The sequence below is a fragment of the Schistocerca gregaria genome, chromosome 3 (genome assembly GCF_023897955.1).
Source record: "Schistocerca gregaria isolate iqSchGreg1 chromosome 3, iqSchGreg1.2, whole genome shotgun sequence".
Classification (NCBI taxonomy): Eukaryota; Metazoa; Arthropoda; class Insecta; order Orthoptera; family Acrididae; genus Schistocerca; species Schistocerca gregaria.
Genome location: NC_064922.1, coordinates 861,666,780 through 861,685,585, shown reverse-complemented (window position 1 = coordinate 861,685,585; position 18,806 = coordinate 861,666,780). Strand labels below are relative to the sequence as shown.

The 18,806-nt window shown below is 38.5% G+C and overlaps 1 protein-coding gene across 3 annotated transcripts in view; it reads left to right on the top strand.

Moving 5' to 3' along the window:
• The window catches only part of LOC126354875 (rho guanine nucleotide exchange factor 26-like), a 444,136-nt gene that overhangs the window by 341,527 nt on the left and 83,803 nt on the right, over window positions 1–18,806 (top strand). For 2 of the 3 annotated variants that reach the window (XM_050004882.1, XM_050004884.1), the window contains 3 exons: window positions 6,940–7,107; window positions 14,548–14,708; window positions 16,068–16,236. In XM_050004882.1, coding sequence (XP_049860839.1) covers window positions 6,940–7,107; window positions 14,548–14,708; window positions 16,068–16,236 — 498 coding nt within the window. The remainder of the gene's footprint in view (window positions 1–6,939; window positions 7,108–14,547; window positions 14,709–16,067; window positions 16,237–18,806) is intronic. The other variant, XM_050004883.1, reaches the window with a different exon arrangement.

Here is an 18,806-nt window from a genome sequence, read left to right as displayed (position 1 = left end):
GTTGAAATTAGCTTCTTTTCCCAGGACACAGTAACATTTAAACAATCTCATCTCACTAACATGCTCATGCAACTACAATTGTGACAGAATCCTGAAACAGTCTATATTAATCAAACTATCCGGGACAAGTAAGGTGAGTAGCTTATAAAAAGCTAATGCTCAGTATAAAATAAAAGTATGATTCCTACACTTGTATTGTTACAAACCCGTATGCTAATCCACATTTCACCAGCTATCAATGGCTGTTAAAATAATATTACATTATTTATTTGAAAACCATCTGTAGTTGCTCGTCTATCACAGTAGACAAGGAAGTTTCGGATGTTAACTATATGGCAAAATACTATCCACTTGGCATGCTATCATTTGCCAAAAATTCATTTTTGTGTCTTGAACTGTTTGACACCTAAGAAATATAATGAACATAACTTTTACTCTATCTTCCGCACACATTTATAGCTTAACATAGCAGTGTCACAATAACTAAAACCATTGATGAAATTATAGGCAGTTCATTATGAAACTGAATGTGAGGTTATGAGATGTTTGGGAATCAAAGATTTTACTGAATAGTATTATGAAAAAGATAGGTGCTACTCACAATATAGTGGAGTCGCAGTTAGGTACAACAAAAAGTCAGTCGGAAAGCGAGCTTTTGGCCAACAAAGCCATCTTCAAAATTGAACACCATACACAAACACACTTGTGCAAATGCAAAAGACGCACACACACACACACACACACACACACACACACACACACACACACACACACACACACACACTCACTTATATCCATCCGCACATATACAGACACAGCCAGACACACACACTTATATCCATCCGCACATATACAGACACAGCCAGACATGTGTGTGTGTGTGTGTGTGTGAGAGAGAGAGAGAGTGTTGCAATTCCGAAACATATCGGAGGTGGGCGGAGAACATTTCAGTCCTAATAGAAGAACCTCACAGCTCAGTAGGCAACAGGCAACTGGGGCGGCCGTCCCTTAGGAACAGAGCCTTGGCTGACCTCTGAAAGATACTACTGACACAATTACACAGACGTTGGAAGGAACAGCTTCCTTATTCAGGCCTTTTTCACTGGAAACACGTACCTTAGTAATCCGAAGAAACAGCTACAGCTGTCAGACTGTGTCGAAGGGCACTTCAGTGGCACAAATACCATATTTCAATGTAATATTTAATAGCATTCAAGAGACTTCAAGCAAAGACATGGTTTTTGATATTAAAATGGAAAACATGAGTGTTAGGTTGCAGTAAGTATCATCTACAGGAGCCTACACCCCATTGTTACAAGTATGGACTAAACTCTCTTACATTTGTAGCCACCCACCATCTACAGTAGTTATTGGCATCTCCCTCAGTGACGACACCTGTACTTATCCTGAGGCCTTGCTGTACATTTTGCAGCACTCTTCATTGAAGTGTCCGCAAGCAGTAACTACCATCCTAATTTCCTTACCTGGAAACGCCAGATAGAGCAAAACTCCGTGTTCTTGTGTGCACGAAGTGTTGTATCACACATTGTTCAATTTAATGAAACACCGCTGTGCCCAGGAAATCAACAGTCATGTGCTTAAACACACATGCAACAGCATTAAATACCTCATTGGGGTTTTCAATCATATTTGGTGGGAAAGGGAGTTCCTCCCAGCTCCATGGTGGGAGGGCATTATTTTCTTATACTAAAACTACAAAAAGACCCTCAACTTTTGACAAGCTATCAACAGATCTCTCTAAGAAATGAGCTGTGTAAATTATTGGGAAGGCTGCTCAGCCGATAACCGGGTTGGTACCTTGAAGCCAGAAGACATTCATCACAATTTCAAAGTGGCTTTTGGGCATCCCAGTCCATCACAGACCAACTGATTCATATCGAATCTGCAATGTGCAGAGTTTTCACTTACTGCCAACACCTTAACTGCTGCATCCTTTGACCTGCAGAAGGTGTAAAATACACCTGATGCCATCATATCCTGTTCACGCCGTAAGAGTGGGTCTTCTGGAGCTGCTTACCTATTTTAATCCAGTATTTCCTAGCTGTGCAACTGTTCTGCACCTGGATAGGTTCAACCCGCAGCAGTCAATACATGCAAGAAACAGGGGTCCCTCAGGTACTGGATCTGAACGTACCCTCTTTGCCATTGCAATTGGGGGCCTCACAACTGAGTACTCACGGTTGCACCATCACTGTATGCGGATGCCGAACTTTGCTTGTATTGCAGAGCTACATCATTGTGCACACCCGAGAGGTAACTTGTGAGGGCTGTGCGGAAAGTACATAACTGGGCTCTGTATTGTGGGTTTCAACTTTCTCCCACGAAAACTTGTGTCGTGCACTTTTGTGGACTTGGGACTGTGCACATGCACCCAGAACTTTACCTCAATAAACAGTTACTTGAAGTTGTTGATACTCTCAAATTCATAAGCCTCTTATGGGGCAGTAAGTTAGTGAGTTACCATATGTACGTCAGTTTGAGGCAGATTGCGCGAGGAAACTTGATACTTTCAGATTTCTGAGCAGCATTACCTGGCATGCAGACCATACACTTCATCTGCTAATCTGTGAAGCATTGATTTTATCTTGCTTGGACTATGGGTGTACTGCTTCTGGGTCAGCAATCAATACTGAGCTTGTTTCACTGCGGTGGTGTGCAGTTGGCAACTGGAGCCTTCCAATATGAGGCCCATAGACAGCCTCCTCGTGGGAGTTGGTAGCTCGCCACTGAGGGTCAGATGCCAGTAACTCTTGATAAACTGTGTGGTCATAGTCTGTTGGTTCTGACCGTTTGTCAACCAAAAATGGGTGGAGCAGCTAGGATACAATGAGAGTCTCTGCTACAGCGACCTCTAGCACCCCCCCCCCCCCCTCTCCCTGCTGCTCTGCCTCCTCCTCCCACTGTGATGTGTACCCAGTCTGATGGACTGGATGGACCTATGGCCCTAAGGAAAATGCTCATCCCACCCATTCTCAGATGCCTGTTCCATTGGGTTCTCCACAACCACCCAAGTAAAACATACCTCTGCGCAGATGGGTTGAAAGTTGATAGGATTGGTTGTGCTTTTGCACATGCCGAAAAAAGGAAGGAAGATTGATGTTTGTGTCCCCTTAACAATGAGGTCGTTAGAGACGGAGCACAAGCTCAGATTACGGAAGGACGGGGTAGGAAATTGCCCATGCCCTTTTAAATAAGCAAACCCAACATTTGCATTGAACAATTCAGGAAAATCTCAGAAAACCTAAATCAGGCTGGATGGATGCTGCATACACAAAGGAGAAAAACAAGTATTCTTTGCCAAGTGCATGCAGTGTATTCACTGTCTGAGTTGGTCTCCGTATCACACGCTCTGCAGTATATTAAAATTCTGATAATGGAGGACTTCCTGCTTTGTTGTGACTCCATAAGCTCCTTACAGGACGTATCTTGACCCTACCCCATAAACTTTGTGGTTCCTAATATTCAAGACCTATTAGTTGACCTCCACAGCTCCAGAACTACTGTAGCATTCACTCTGACATCGGGCAGTGTTGGTATTTGAGAAATCAATTCACTGACAGATTTGCTAAAGATACAATCACAGGAGACTAATTTGAACTTGGGGTACCGGGTACAGACCTAAAACTGCAACTGTGACATCAGATTTTGAAAACCTGTGATGTGGAATGGTGGGTTCCCACAGTCCTCAGCAATCTGAGAATAATTAGAGGATCCATCAATGTGTGGTGTACTTCCCTCAAAGCCTCTCGGAATGATGCCATTGTACATGCTGATGATGAGATAGCAGCTAATAAAGTCATAAGTTTCTTGAGGGAAAGTGGATTTTATAATAAAATTTTACGCACCTCATTTTCAGTGTCTGGGGTGGATGTGTAGGGGGTACCTTCCATTGCAGTGCATGCCTCGAGTGGGTTTAAAGTACTTTCTACTTGTGCACTGTGGTCTGCAGTACAGAGTTACTGCATGGGGTTGTCTTAGGAGGGGGAGGACTAGACCCAAGTAAGGGTTGAACATTATTCGTGATCAAAATATTTATTGAATAACATGTACTTAAAAGATCAAAGAAACATATTAAGACAAACTTATTTGTAAACTTTCAACAGTTAATTAAAAACATATTAAGAACAAACACAAGACGTCCCAAATTGATTAAATGTCATAAATGTGCATATCCCTGAACATGTGCTGCTGCGTTTACTTTGCATTCAAGTAAGACTTTAATACACTGTCACACTGACCCACATTATACTGTTGAAAACATAGGCAACACAAAATGTTGTATATGGTTATGAGAATATCTATGTTCAAAGACAACAAATAAACTTTGCACGTAACTGTCACAATTATGGAAGCCAATACTTCCAACAGTGCAAATCACAGAGGCAAGGAAATTTGCTGCAGTTCATTGAGAATTAACTGCTTATCACTAAGTTTCAGTTCATATAATGAGATACAATATAATTATTAGGACACCAAAATTTTTTCCACAAGCTTATGTGACAGAACAATGCAAAAGATTTTATACAGTATCTTTACTTCAACATGATAGCTACAACAAGAATGATTTGTGTCACAAACAAATTAACAATTCACCTTATCATATTTTTGGACAGCCTGTTAATATATAATTTCCCCCCTGCCACGTGGGTACTGTTGGTCAAAGGGCAGTACAACCTGTGGTCTCAGAATCCAATTGACTGCATCCGGTTAGTCACTCAGCATAAATCAGGTACAGACACCTAATGGATAAAATAGACAATTCTGTGTGTGGCACTAAAACTACTAGAATTACCTTGTAGGAAAAACAAAAATTAAAACATAAATGACCTGTAACCCCTCAATCGTAAAACTGAACACAAAATGGTTATGAGCATAATTAGGCACCCATGTACCAATAAAGAGGCAGAAACCAAGCCCTCCACTATTAATAGAAAAAAGAGAAAAAAACAGGCCTTATTGCTGAAAATATGCCAAACTTTCAACAAGGAGATGATGAGATTTGCCTGCTGTGGCATTTCAGTTTCAAAACAGTGGCTGATGGCGTAATGATACAAAGGGACTGCGGTGCGGGATGGAAAATCAGCAAGATTTCAATGGATGCACACGGTTGGCAAACTAACTTTGATTACATTAGCAGACAGTACCTTAAATACCAAGCAGTTGGCATGAATTCTCTTCTCCCAGAATTAACAAGTTAACTAGCAAGCAAATAAATGAAATAACTTAAAATAAAGGCCACAAAGCTATTTTATATAAGACGATAAAAACACAGTACGTTTTAATTATAGTCACAGACCCTGCACCTGAAAATTATCCTTTTTCTCATATAATTTTACATGACTTTCCAGTGCAATGAGGAAGGTGTTTTGTCCCTTTATACCCATAATCACAGTTGCCATCCACTATGCCTACCATATCTGCTGCCATACTTTGCTGTATTTGAGAAATGAATTCACTGACAGATTTGCTAAAGATACAACTACAGGAGACTAATTTGATCTTGGGGTACCGGGTATTATCTGTTGTTTTTATTTCATATAGCATTTTTTAATGATATTCCAGAAATGATTTGTCTGTTTGAATTTAGGGCTGTTACTCAGTAAAATTTTGAGTTGATTTTATTAGAAGATACTCTGCTACAGCAGGTTTTTCAGTATGGCATAGCTGAGAACTTATAGCGTTCTTTTTGCCACTTTGTGCAGTGCTGTCTCATAAAATGAACTGTATGAAAGTGCTAATGAGTTTCATAAAATATTGCGGGGTTTCCTGCCTGTCCAACCTGAGAACAAATATACACATTCATTCATTCGTTGTTATTTTATCCATTTGTGGCTGGTTGCATCATTCACCAACATCCTTTCTTTATTCACTCGTTTCTTCATTCATTCATTCATTCATTCATTCATTCGATGTGCCCCATAGACCCCCACCAAGAAGGAGAATTGTCAGGGATGTGCAACAAGTGAAGTTATTCATTAACAAAGAATAAGCAAATCATAGGAACTTAAATCTGGACACTAGATCAACAATGTTCTGTTGCTATACTGCTTAATACTGTTTGTGATTACTCCAGCTAAATGCAACACGTAGCAGTAAATTAGAAGTAGAGCTGCTACATCGAAAACGGCTGGCATTTCCTCAGTTCTTTTAAGTAGCTGCAGTATATCTTCTGTTGGTGACTTATACTTGCCTCATTACATGTGCATTTTTCAGAGAAAATAGTCACCTAACATCTGTAACAACAGACCCCTATTTACTATACAATTCTATTTATCAGGCAGTGCAACAGTGAATACTGGTACTTGCCAGGTAGCTAACAGCAATTTTCCATTCTTATGCCTAGATAGTAAAAAAATGTAGGAGTGGATGATGAGGTATTTTTAAAACTTTCCTTACATTATGTTGGATAGAACCTTTTTGAATGTGTGTACATAACACCACTCTGAACCCTATCCAAGGAGGCAATGTTCACATTTGCAGAGCACTAGTGGTAATGGTTTACTTGGACATTACACTATTGTCTGCATGTTAACACTGAGAAACGAGGGCCCCTACACAGTGCTGCTTACCCAAATGTATGACATACTGATGCAACTGAAACAGTATTAAAATCTTACTTCTGTTGTCGATACCACTGCAAATCGATGCAAATTCTGCAATGTGTCTTGTACTTTGAAGTAAAAGTGAGAAAGGTGCAATGGAGATGCAAGGATGCCATTTTTCAATACACTGTCGGTTGCTGCAAGGCACGAAAATTAGAGGAATACAGGTATCTTCGTCTAACCATCCTATTGTAGTTCATGCAGCACACGTGAGGTATCGCAGTTTTATTAGCGAAGCAGCGTTGGCAGTGATTTGATTTGGAGACAGTTGACCAGAAGTGGTACAGCACATGTTATAAGCGGTTGTTGCTTGCAGTCTGCATCTCGTCCCCTTCACTCATTTACCTGGGAGGCGCGAGCTGCCTCCCTGCTGGGAACCGGGAACCCCCTGCCCGGGGTCCCGCGCCAGTGAATGCCCGCCTCGTGCTGTGGGTCGGTGGCACAAGGGAGTGTCAGGAACTGGTGGCGTTTCTTGACAGGGAAGGTCAGTAGCACTCTAGAGCCGGCCGTACTGGACGCACAGGTGCAAAGAGGCTTTGCGCATGTTTGCTGCTTTGTGGTTGGTTAATACTTTCAGCTGCTGAACTGAATATAACTTGCAATGTGGTAAGTGAAAATATTATGCAATGATATCTGCTCGATTACTGCTGATACGAGTAGGGATATCTGATACCTGCTGATGGACAGGTAGCTTGACATTTACACAATGGTAACTAAAAATATAACTTATTATTTTTAGAGGCACACGCTTGAGCTGAAGTAGATTCTGTTTACCAAAATGCAGTGCCTGTGTGTGAGCTGGGTTTTCATTAGGCTAGTGCAAATGAGGAGAACTAAAACAATGAAAGTCATGCATAACACTTTAATTGCTGCTGCTGGGAGTTGGTGTGAAGCTAGGAAATGCAATGATGAAAATCGGGAAAAGGATGATTACGAAGAAAAGTCATGGTAAACTTTAATTGCTGGGATTACTAGCTGTTTCTTTGCTTAAAGTAATGTCGTATGCTGCTGCAAGAAGGAATGCTAATTTTTGTACTGCGAGAGCGCAATATTCAGAACCATATTATTTCTGAAATGGTTAAAAATTCAGTTAGTTCTACAAGGTTGAGTTAGCTTCAAGTAAGTTTATTACTGTTGTATGAAAAGAGGTTTTTGTTCAATCCCTTGGTAAAGCAAAGTAAGTTGACTATAGAGTTGGAGCAGTGGCACTGTTGATCTGATATTAAATATAAAATAAAAAGAACAGAATTGTTAAGTTGCTTGATACGTGCATCATACAGGATTTTCAGGAAAACTAACATTTTGTTCATGTGATGTGTACCTCAGTTCATACAAGAGTGATGCACTTTCTGTCAAATACTGTAGCTACATACATGACCTTTTGATTTATGATCTACTGTTTATTTTGCACCATGTAGAAGATGCTTGAAAATGATCAATTTTTATTTCTGCTGCACTACCACTGCAGTGATTTGTGCTGGCTTAGGAGTTATACAGAAGGAAGACATATGTAAGGCCTGTGAAGAAAGGTTTGGAAAACTTCGGATGACAAAAGTGCATTGCTGTCAGCTTGTTTATCACTATGATGTTGTTGTTATTGTTGCTGTTGTAGCCTTCAGTCGAAAGGCTATTTTTGTAAAGTTTTCCATGCTAGTCTGTCTTGTGCAAGTATATTTATCTATGCATAACTGCTGAAACATATGTCCATTTGAACCTGCTGAAGCTTTAGTCTCTCTCTTAAATATTTTTTTACCTCACCCCACCCACTGTGTTTACTGAATCAACTATTTCTTGATACTTGAGGGTGTGATCTACTACCCTACCCCTTCTTTTCAAAAAGTTTTCCCCATTTTGATTCAATACTTATTCATTAGTTACCCAGTCTACTCATCTAATCGTCAGCATTTTCTGTAGCAGCATATTTCCAACACTTCTATTGTTTTCATGTGTGAACTAGTTATTGTCCATGGTTCACTTCACTACAAAACCACACTCGAGAAAAATACCTCCAGAAGGGACTTTTAACACCTAAATTTATGTTCAGTGTTAATGTATCTCACTCTTTCAGAAACGCTTATTATGCGATTGAAATACAGCATTTTATATCCTCTTTGCTTCCGCCATCATCAGTCATTTTGCTGCCCAACTAGCAAAATTCATCTACTTCTTTCCTGCTTAATTCCCACATCACCACCTCATTTAATTTCACTATCTCAGTTACCATTAGCTTTGATCCCTTTGGATAGGCCAATTAAGGACAATGTGCTAATTTCAATTCATTATTCATTGTTCTTTTTTCCCATCTGCTTTTCTCTTCAGTGTTTTATTTGTTCACAATGTTTTTTTCTTTATGTCTCGTGACTACTTCAGACAAGCTTTTTTTCACTCTCCCACCATGTAATCCTTTCATACTCAATACTTTTTTCTTAAACATTTCTGCCAGTTGTTTCTTGAACTTTTCTATTACTTTTTCTAAATACTTCTCTGTTTTGTGTATCCATTTGTTGATGACTTCTTATACCACAAATATTTGAGGACCTTTTTGGTTAATCTACTGTCTTGCATTTGATATAAATGACACTGTCACTTTCTCATTACTTCTGAATTTTTTCTATGTTTCAACAAATTTCATCACTACTATATAATTTTCAACCTTCCATAGCTTTTTGTGGGCCTAATATTTTCTTAATGATTCATATTTCTGGTATTTACTATTTATCTAAATTATAGTTTGGTGCTAGACATTCACTTGCATATAGGCATTCTGTCTTTACTTCTGTGTTTTAATGCCTTATTTTTTCATTTTTTGACTCACATCATTTGTTGTAAGTTCTTTAGTTATACCATAGACCCTTTCCATTCTGTGTGTCTTTTCCTCTACAGCAGCTATTTCCAAACCATTTTTTGGATTATCTTCCAAAGGTATTATAATTGTAAAGCTTTTCTATTTGGCTAATATCTGTTTTCAGAAAAGTGTTAAAAATTTGGCTTCTTCTGCAGAAATGTTTGCGCCAGCCCTACTGGCTACTTCTCCTAAAAGTTTAATGTGCGTTACAGCCTACGTCACATTTTCAGAAAGTATAACAAAGTCATCTGCAAATGCAAGACAGTTTAATCCAATAAGTTATTTTTGTTTCCTCTTTCCAGTCATATTGGCGAAATCTTATATTTGTTCAGTTTTTCATTTCAAATTTTCAGTGTTTTTGCAGAACACAATTAAAAAGAAGTAGGGAGAGACCATCATCTTGCTGTACACCTGTGTTTATTTCAAGGGCTTTAGATAATTCTCCCTTAAATTTCACTTAAGATACTGTGTCTGTAAGTGTTTCATGAATTAGATTTCCTAATTTAGACTTAACACTAAATTATCTGACTATTCTGTCTATAGGTAGTATGCTAACAGAATCAAAGGCCTTTGAAACCAACAAATATTACTACAGTAATTCAGTAATCTGTGGCAAATGATTGACTTCAAATTAAGTATTTGTTCAGAAAATGACCTGCCCTCCTTAAAACCACCTTGATGTTCACCTAAATGATTTTCCACTGTTGTTTCTATTCTGCTTAGTAAAATATATCATACTTCTTCCTTTTTTAACAGAAAGGGGTGGGGGTGGTGGGTGAAACATGGTGCCAGCACATAACCTGCTCCTCTCTGATAGCACCTATGTGACTGCCGAGCTTTATGTCCTCGTCTGATTGATGGATACCCACAAACAGTGTTGCATCCCCTCACTCCATGAGAAATTGTGGAAAGATTTGCAATTTAAATCAGGACATTGGTGCAAAGATTGGTGATCAGAAATGTAACGTCGCTACATTCTCTCCCCTTGGTTGCCAAATTATGGCAGTGGATATTTCGTGCAACTCCAGTATTCAAACTGGCTTAAGCCAGAATTGCTCGCGAGAGCACAGGCATTGTTGGTATCCTTTGCTACAAATTCAGGTATAGGCCACTCATACACATTCACCATACAGGAATATGAAAAATTTACAAACTTCACTTTTCAGAAATGCTACTATTCTTGCTTCAAAGTCCTATGATCATCCCTTTTTCTAACTTGTACAAATTGTTTAACTTTCCATTTTAACAAAGAGCAAAGTATTGTAGGCAGTTTGCTAATTTTTTGACATATTTACATTACCGTGTAATTTTCCATCCCAATAATTTTCTTTGTCTTCACTATTCAATTATTGCTTGAATTATACCATTTCAGTAAATTTCACACTTTTCAGTAAAGATTTTTATAAAAGGCTTTCCTGGTGAATTACAGTATTGTTTTTTTTTCCCTTGGGAAATTAGTAGAGCGATATCTTGATTTGGGAGCAACATTTCAACAAGTAATTTTTTATTTGTATTTTCTGCTGAAGTCTATCAGTCTATCCCTTCCTCTAGTCAAGTAGTGCCATAAATCTCTTTTCTCCTAAATCTTGTTCAGTAACTTTTCATTAGATGTCTAGTTTACCAATCTAACCCCCAGAACTCTTTTGTACCACAACTTTTCAAAAACTTCTGCTCTCTTCTCACCTGTACTGTTCATGTTTATTGTCTGCACTTCAGTTCCGTGAAATACTGACATCTAGGCAAATACTTTCTGAAAAAGACTTCCTAATACTTAAATTTTATTAGATGTTAAAATAATTTTGTTTTTCAGAAACACTTTTCTTGTTTTTGCTGTTCTTCTTTCTATGTCCTTCTTACTTCACCCGTTGTCAGTTTCTGTGCTAATCAAATGCCAAAACTTGTCTACTGTTTTCAGCATCTTATTTCATAAACAAATTTTCAGAGAATCACCTGATTTAATTCCACTATACTCTAATAGTCTTTTTTACTTTCAATGATGTTGATCTGTTACGTTTTTCAAGACTTTTTCCATTCCATTCAGCTGCTCTTCAGTGTACAAACTGAATAACATGGGGGCAGGGGTTGCAGCCCTGTGTCCTTGCAATCTGAACTATCTATCAGTTGTAGATAAAATTTCACTCAATTTCATTTTCTTGTACATCTCAATAAATCACTATTATAATTATAAACAATGAAATGTTGAAATTAAAAGAATTTCATAGTTACTGCAGGATAGATGAAATTAAGAATGTTTGTAAACCAAGACACCCATTCTTTTGAATGAGTATAGATCAGTGTTGCAGTAAAAGTTTATTAGCTGGATTGAAAGTTGTTAGAACACATGGTACTAAGATAATTAAAGACTCAATTTTTTCTGCAAAATGAAAATTCTTTAGTGAAACTAACTACACCATAGGAATAGGCAAAACATAATTTACTGGCTGAATAATAAGATTGTGGGAAAGATTGTCTCTGAAGTAATTTTCATATTTACCAGGTCTGAAATTGAATTGGAATAAAGGAGACCAAGTATTTTCTCTGAGAGATAGAAAAACAAATGAAGGTATTCCACTTTGCTATGTTTTAACCATTGTATGTTATACAGTGTAGATACCTCTTTTAGGGGGACATAATTTGACTCAACAGGCTAGTAACTATGTTAATGTCTAAAGTACTTCTTAATTGATGCTAGCAGTTAAGTTTTCTGTGACTTTAGTTAGGGGCATATAGCCACAAAGCCTGCCGATTAATGTCGTTTACGGTGTGTTCTAAGTATAATTATAAAAGCAGAAATACTTGTAATGCTAATCCCTGTGATAATAAATAAAGTACATCAAAATCATAATGTACATAAATAATGTAATTTGGAATAGTTGAGAACATTTGTAAATACTTTCTAGTGACTTTATGGATTACATTTGTTTCTTGGTAGATTTCATATCTCTTAATTCAGATTTCATGTCTTATAATATAACATTGATAGATAAAAAATCTACACACCAAGTGGCAGCAGGAGGAAACATACGATATGGAAATCCCCAAGCTTTCAGAGCTAGTGGCTCCTCCTTCTGGTGGAACAGTTGAGGGAAGAGGGATGAAGGGAAAGGACTGATGAGGTTTAGGAAATGTGGAGGGTTATGGAAAAGTTGCCCAGGATGCTGGTTCACTGGAGAGGATGAGAAGGAAAGGCTGATTGTTGGTGCTTGCACCAGATGAGATTTGAAAACCTGAGGATTTAAATTTGGAAAATTGGGTAATAAGGAATACATAATTTACTTTTAAAAAAATTATGTAAGAGGCAGTAAGAGCAGAAAGCTAAGTGCGTTATTTGTGGTACACAGGTCAGAGGGGCGGGGAAAAACAGACAGGGTTTCTCTTCAAAATGACATACATATGTATTGTAGCTGTACAATGTTTGGTTCGTGTGCGATAAATAACTGAAAGTGTTCCTGGACTTTATGCACACCCTGTATATGTCATTCGTTTTCCGACCTATCTATTCCTCCCCCACCCCTTCCTCCACCTGTGTACTATGTGTAATGCACTTAACTTTCCACAGTTTCGACAATGGTCCAGTAAGTCTCCCCCAACTCAGGGTTCTAGGTGACTTTTCTGGAACCCTACCCATTCCCCTAAACCTTGCCAATCCTTCTCCTTTACCTCTCTTCCTTTCCTTTCAACCATTCTGTCAGGGAGAACAGCCACTGGCTCCAAAAGCTTGGCTCTTCCCGTATCTTTTAATGTGTGTCTCCTCCTGCCACTGCTTGGCGAACAGAATTTTTTATCTATCCATATTATATTTTCAAACATTGATTAATTTCTTTGATAGATTTCATTCCTTGTTATTCTTGTGTAGTGGACTACTTCTTTCAACCAAATTAATCTTATCTTTGTCATCTTCATCTTCTTCTTCATCTTCTTCTTCCTCCACTCGTCAACTCGTCCCCACATAACACTCAGTGGAAAACTTCTTTCTCTTTTGAACTTCAAATACTCTAAACCCGTGACCACATCTGTATCATATCCAAGATTAATGGGAAGCCTGCAGATTTGTTTACAATCTGCCTTAAGTTTAGCATGGACACTGTGGTAGTTTCACGTGAAGTTTGATAATCTGCTCCTTGGTCTCTTCGGTATGGGTGACTAAAGTTCCACATATTTATGTGATTGTTTGGGCTGTCAGCAAAATACCAATCTAAGAAAAATTTGAGCCCTGCTTGTGTGCTTCCAGGTAACAGATTATGTGGGATACCCTTCTCCAAGTAATTTTCACTGAGTGAGAGGGAGTTTTGTTGGATCCAACAGTGTGTTATTAACAGTGGAACAAAACAAGAACTATAACTGGAAATGTCAGTCATGAAATTATGGATAGAAATTTTTGGTTTGATTTTCACTGACCTAACAGAGGGCAATAGTAGTGAACTGTTGCAGTTTAGAATTTTGTGCATGTGTGTAAAGTGTTGAAAATTTAGCTTTTGTAATAGATGTCTGGAACAGAATTGTAAACTTTGGCTTGCTTTGAGTCATGTATCAGGCCATTTTGTTTGTTTTGTAGTGAAACAGAAGTTGCGTATCAAAATGAAATAATCCCATTTTCAAAATTTTGAGCATGTAAAATGTACCCAGAGATTTTGAAAACCTTTCATTAATAGTGAAATTGGAAGTCTCATCCGAAACTTACGTGAATTTTAATGGGATAATCTGCAATAGATAACATAGTCTTTTATGTGCAGCATGTGTCTTTGTATGCAGTATTTCTAGTGTGTCTTCCTGCAGCTAATAATTTTGAGTGGGTGCTCTGTTGCACACTAATACATGCCTTTTTGTGTATTTACATGCTTTTGTATTCGGCTTTAGTTTAACTTATGTAATGCCAATTTTCCAAAATGTTTGGTGCTTCAGGTGTTTAACAATGGGTACAGTGAGTCTCGAGAGTTAAAGAGTAATTATTGAAATACACTATCAGTAAGGGGCTTTGTGGTAACAGGTGTTTGCTGGAGGTTGTAACAGTGTGTTCTGGAGACACAATCATTATTTTATTCATAAATCTAAATTGTGTGACTGATTTGAATGTTGTAGGTGAAGAAAACTCATCGGGCTCTGACACGGATCATCATTACGAGATGCTGGATGACATTGTGGCCAAAAATAATCTCAATAACAATGAGATTCCGTTTGATGATTTTGATTCATTCGATTCAGATGAATCTGATGATACCTACATCAGATCATTGGAAAAGGCAAGTTATTTGGGAAAATATGTTATATCCATAACTTTTTATGTGTTGTAGTAGCATTAAATTTTCACTCTGATTTTTGTTAGGTGTTTCAAAATCACATCTTTCAAATTTTTTTCTTGGCACTTTATATATAGAATTTTGATGAGATGTAAAAAGTTTAGGTAGTGGTTGTCCAAGACTATATTATTGTTGTTGTTGCTGTTGTTGTTATCATCATTATTTCATTTAATGGCACACTGGAACAAGGAGAGCAATTGTCAAACTGTTTGAAGTAGCTTGTCAAGTAAAAGTTAGTTGGTTTCAAGTGAACTATAGAATAAAAAAAAATGCTTTGTTCAGATTGTATCTCTTAAGTGTTTAAAATTGTGCATAAAATATTCTTTGTAGTCATTCCACATCTTGCTAGAGTGAAAAATTAAGCTTTCAGCAATTGTCTCCATCTTCTACATCAATAACAACTGAGTGTTGTCATACAGGCAGAGTTCATGTCAATGTTCACAATGTTAGTTTCACCTGCTGGGAGATTAAAAACTCAGCAATGTATTTGCAGATTAAATGTTGAAAGCCTGCTTCCACACACCATTGAGATTATATTCACTAGCCAAATTTAAATTACTGATTTTCTGATCAGTGCAATTTATTTGATAGCAGAGACTCGGTGCACTGATGCAAAGGACAAGAATTATTTTCCAGCAACATTATTTTATGTTTAGTCACAACACTGTGCTTGGAAAACACTGAATTTTCTCAATTATTATTTTAATATCCCTTTAGTATTGTGCACTACATTGAGAAACTGTGGTTTCTCTGAACTGTACCTGTTCTGTTGCTTCCTCACTGGTGCGATATTGTAAATTCCAGAGATTCTGAGGCGAATACTTTCCTTAAAAGGGCATTCTCTTACTTTCCTTGACTGTCAGAAAGCAGCACTTATGCCTCATCTACTCAGAACACTACTTATGTGCTAGGTATACCACCACAAATGAAGGCATGCAATAAGCAGATTGTCTTATGATTGTCAAACATCTTCACATATTCGTTTCTTAGAGAGTGCTAACACTCAGTCTCCATAGCCATTCTTTCAGAAAACATTTTTCAATTGTTTTGCCAAGTGTTCCTTGTCAAAAACAGTTGTACCTCTTCTGGCATTGTTGGTCAAAGCATCACATTCAGTGAAACAGTCTGTGACAGTATAATGACAGTTTCTTCTGTGGAAGACGATGAATGTTGGTGTTGAAACTGTGTGTGTGTGTGTGTGTGTGTGTGTGTGTGTGTGTGTGTGTGTGTGTGAGAGAGAGAGAGAGAGAGAGAGAGAGAGAGAACCATTTGCATGTAACTAAGAATTCTGTGTTAATGCAGATTGAGACAAATGGTATCCACCGCCGATTACCAGCTCCTCCTCCGCAGCAGAATGTCTATGGCATCACAAAAATAGCAGAGGCTGCTGGAAAGAAAATGCTTAAACTTCGGAAGAGCTTTGGAAGGATGAAGTCGGCAAAGAGGAGTGCTGCTCAGCTTTCACCCAGTGGTGAGTGAGAAGAAATTTCTAAGATAAAAATATTCTCATATTTTACTTTAGAATATCGTAGAAATTAATCCTTGAAGTGAAGTGTTTTCTGTAAGCAGTACTCACGAAACAGGTAAATGTGTATTTGAGAAACCTAAATTCTGATCTAAATTAATTGACGTTTAGGACGCACAAAAAACTGTTGTTGCTACTGGCAACTTTAAAGGAAACTGAAGTTTGCAGGCCATACTTTATTCAGCTGAAAATAATAATCCTGTTGAGCCTTTACACATATGAATGTATCCCGTTTGCAAATGAGAATGTCTTAAACAGATCAAGGGACCTACAAGAAAATAAACATGTCCGTAACTGCAAACTAGAAACATCGATAATATCCACATGTCTCAATCTGGAACAGTTAGATGTCAGAAAAATGTTTCACAGGTTGCAGTTAAATTATTCAGTAGCCAACCTATTGATTTAAAACAGCAGCAACATAAGAATTCCTTCAAACACATCCTTAAGTCATTTCTGATGGATCAATGCTTTTGCTCAATACAATAATGTGTGTGTTATGAAATGCAGTTTTAGAAAGTTGGATTTGTAATTATGTATAATTTGTACTGTTTAAATTGTATTGTTTGTTATTCACAATTCATATTAGCAATTTGTAAACTGAAATGTGTGTATAATATAAACCTTCACATTTTTATTGACTTCTCATCTTTGGTGTGTGATTAACAGGTCCTGAGGTTCTAAATAACCAGGCATCATTTACTTCAAACTTTTTGTTTTATTTTCTTCTGGCATAAGACATACTTGACTACAACTTCTCCTGAACAGGCCATGAAGGCCCAACGGTACTGACCGGCCCCCATGTCATCGTCAGCTCATAGGCAACAAGACACACTTAGTCCACAGAAAAAAAAGTCAGATACACTGTCACAGGTGGGCTCTCTTACCTGCGTACACCACCTGGCAAGAAAAGTGAAGTAGCCAGGAAGGGAGGAGGAAACAAAATGAAACTTGGTGTGTCAAGAGCGAGTGTGTGAAATGACGTGGTTTCAGTTATTACAGCTTGGAGTCAAATTTACCAAGAACTTGATAGTATGCGCCAACTTACAATATGCCGTTATATCAGCTCTTGCTTGGCTAACTAACTGATTTCGTTGGGCAGAGTGTTGTAAACACATTGTGTCCTCTCCTGAGGTAAGCTGACCCCTGACTGCTGCAGCTCGTCTCAGATATCCCAAGTAGTGCCACTGGGATGGAGTTGGCATCAGAGCAGGTTCTACATTTTATGGGAGGCGTGTGTGAGGATCTTCCTGGCCAAAGGAGTATTTCGACATTTTGCAGGCACTTCAGAGATGTGCGCAAACTAAGTGGACGAGCACTGTCCCATTTAAAACTGTCACTGTAACACAGTCACACAGGAGGTAAGACATGAGGACGTGGGACATCCATGATGTACTGTCATTCTGTCAGAGTTCCCGTTAATCACCACCGGCAGTGATCTGAAGTCATAGCTGCTCACTCCTCACACCGTGATGCCAGGAGCGACACTGCTGAGCCTCCCTGGAACTCTCCCTAGGTCACTGCCCTACTCGCTGGCAGGGGTCGAGCAGAACCGCAATTTGTGGCCGAATGCTATGCGACGCCATTACACCGTTTGTCGGCAGTCCACGCTTCCTGCTTACAGCACCACTACAGATGCGGGCACTTGTCATGTTTGTGGTAGCCTATCCATGGGACATAATTGCCTGGTAGGCCAGTGGTGCTGTACGACACAGAATGCTGTGGGGAGTACCCTACCTGTTTGCAGGTGACAGGTGCAGTTGCGGAGGGTTTATGTGTGCATGGTGTCCGGTACTGCTATCCTCCCTTGCAGTTGTCGGGCAGTGCTGACCAGAACCTTGACGTTAACGGCGCCTGTTGTCACGTTCTTGTGCGATCGAACGTCAGTCCGCTGTCACATCCAAACACCGCGCAAATATGGATATTGCACAATTTGAACAGTGTGTCAAATGGAGACCCCCCAAATGAGACCATTTCAAACTGTCAGTTGCCGATATTGCTCTCTCACAAGAGTATGCGACCTCTTTGTGTGATCACTCTGTGTCTGAAGCTGTTTGAGCCCCTTATATACTGTAGGAGGTGTGGTAACTGTGGTAACAACATAAACATGAACAGAACTAATGCATTGTAACGACCGCAATACCTGTAATAAGGAATTGCAGCTCTAATCACGTACATACCCACCAATCGTGTGTATGTGTATGAAGTTGCATCTCTTAGTCTTCACAGTAATAGAAATTCTTCTATGGAATAGGAATTGTTAACGAGAAACTCTTTGTTTCTTTTCAAATCATAGTTTGCTGTCTGACATGTTTTATATCACTGGGTAAGTGATCAAAACTTTCAGTTGCAGAATTGTGCACCCTTTTTTGTGGGAAAGATATCCTTAATGTGGAATAATGAATATCATTTTTCTTTCTAGTATAGTAATTATGTACATCATTGTTCCTTTTAAACTGCACTGGATTATTCACAACACACTTAGTAAGGGAATAAATATTCTGTGAAGCAGCTGT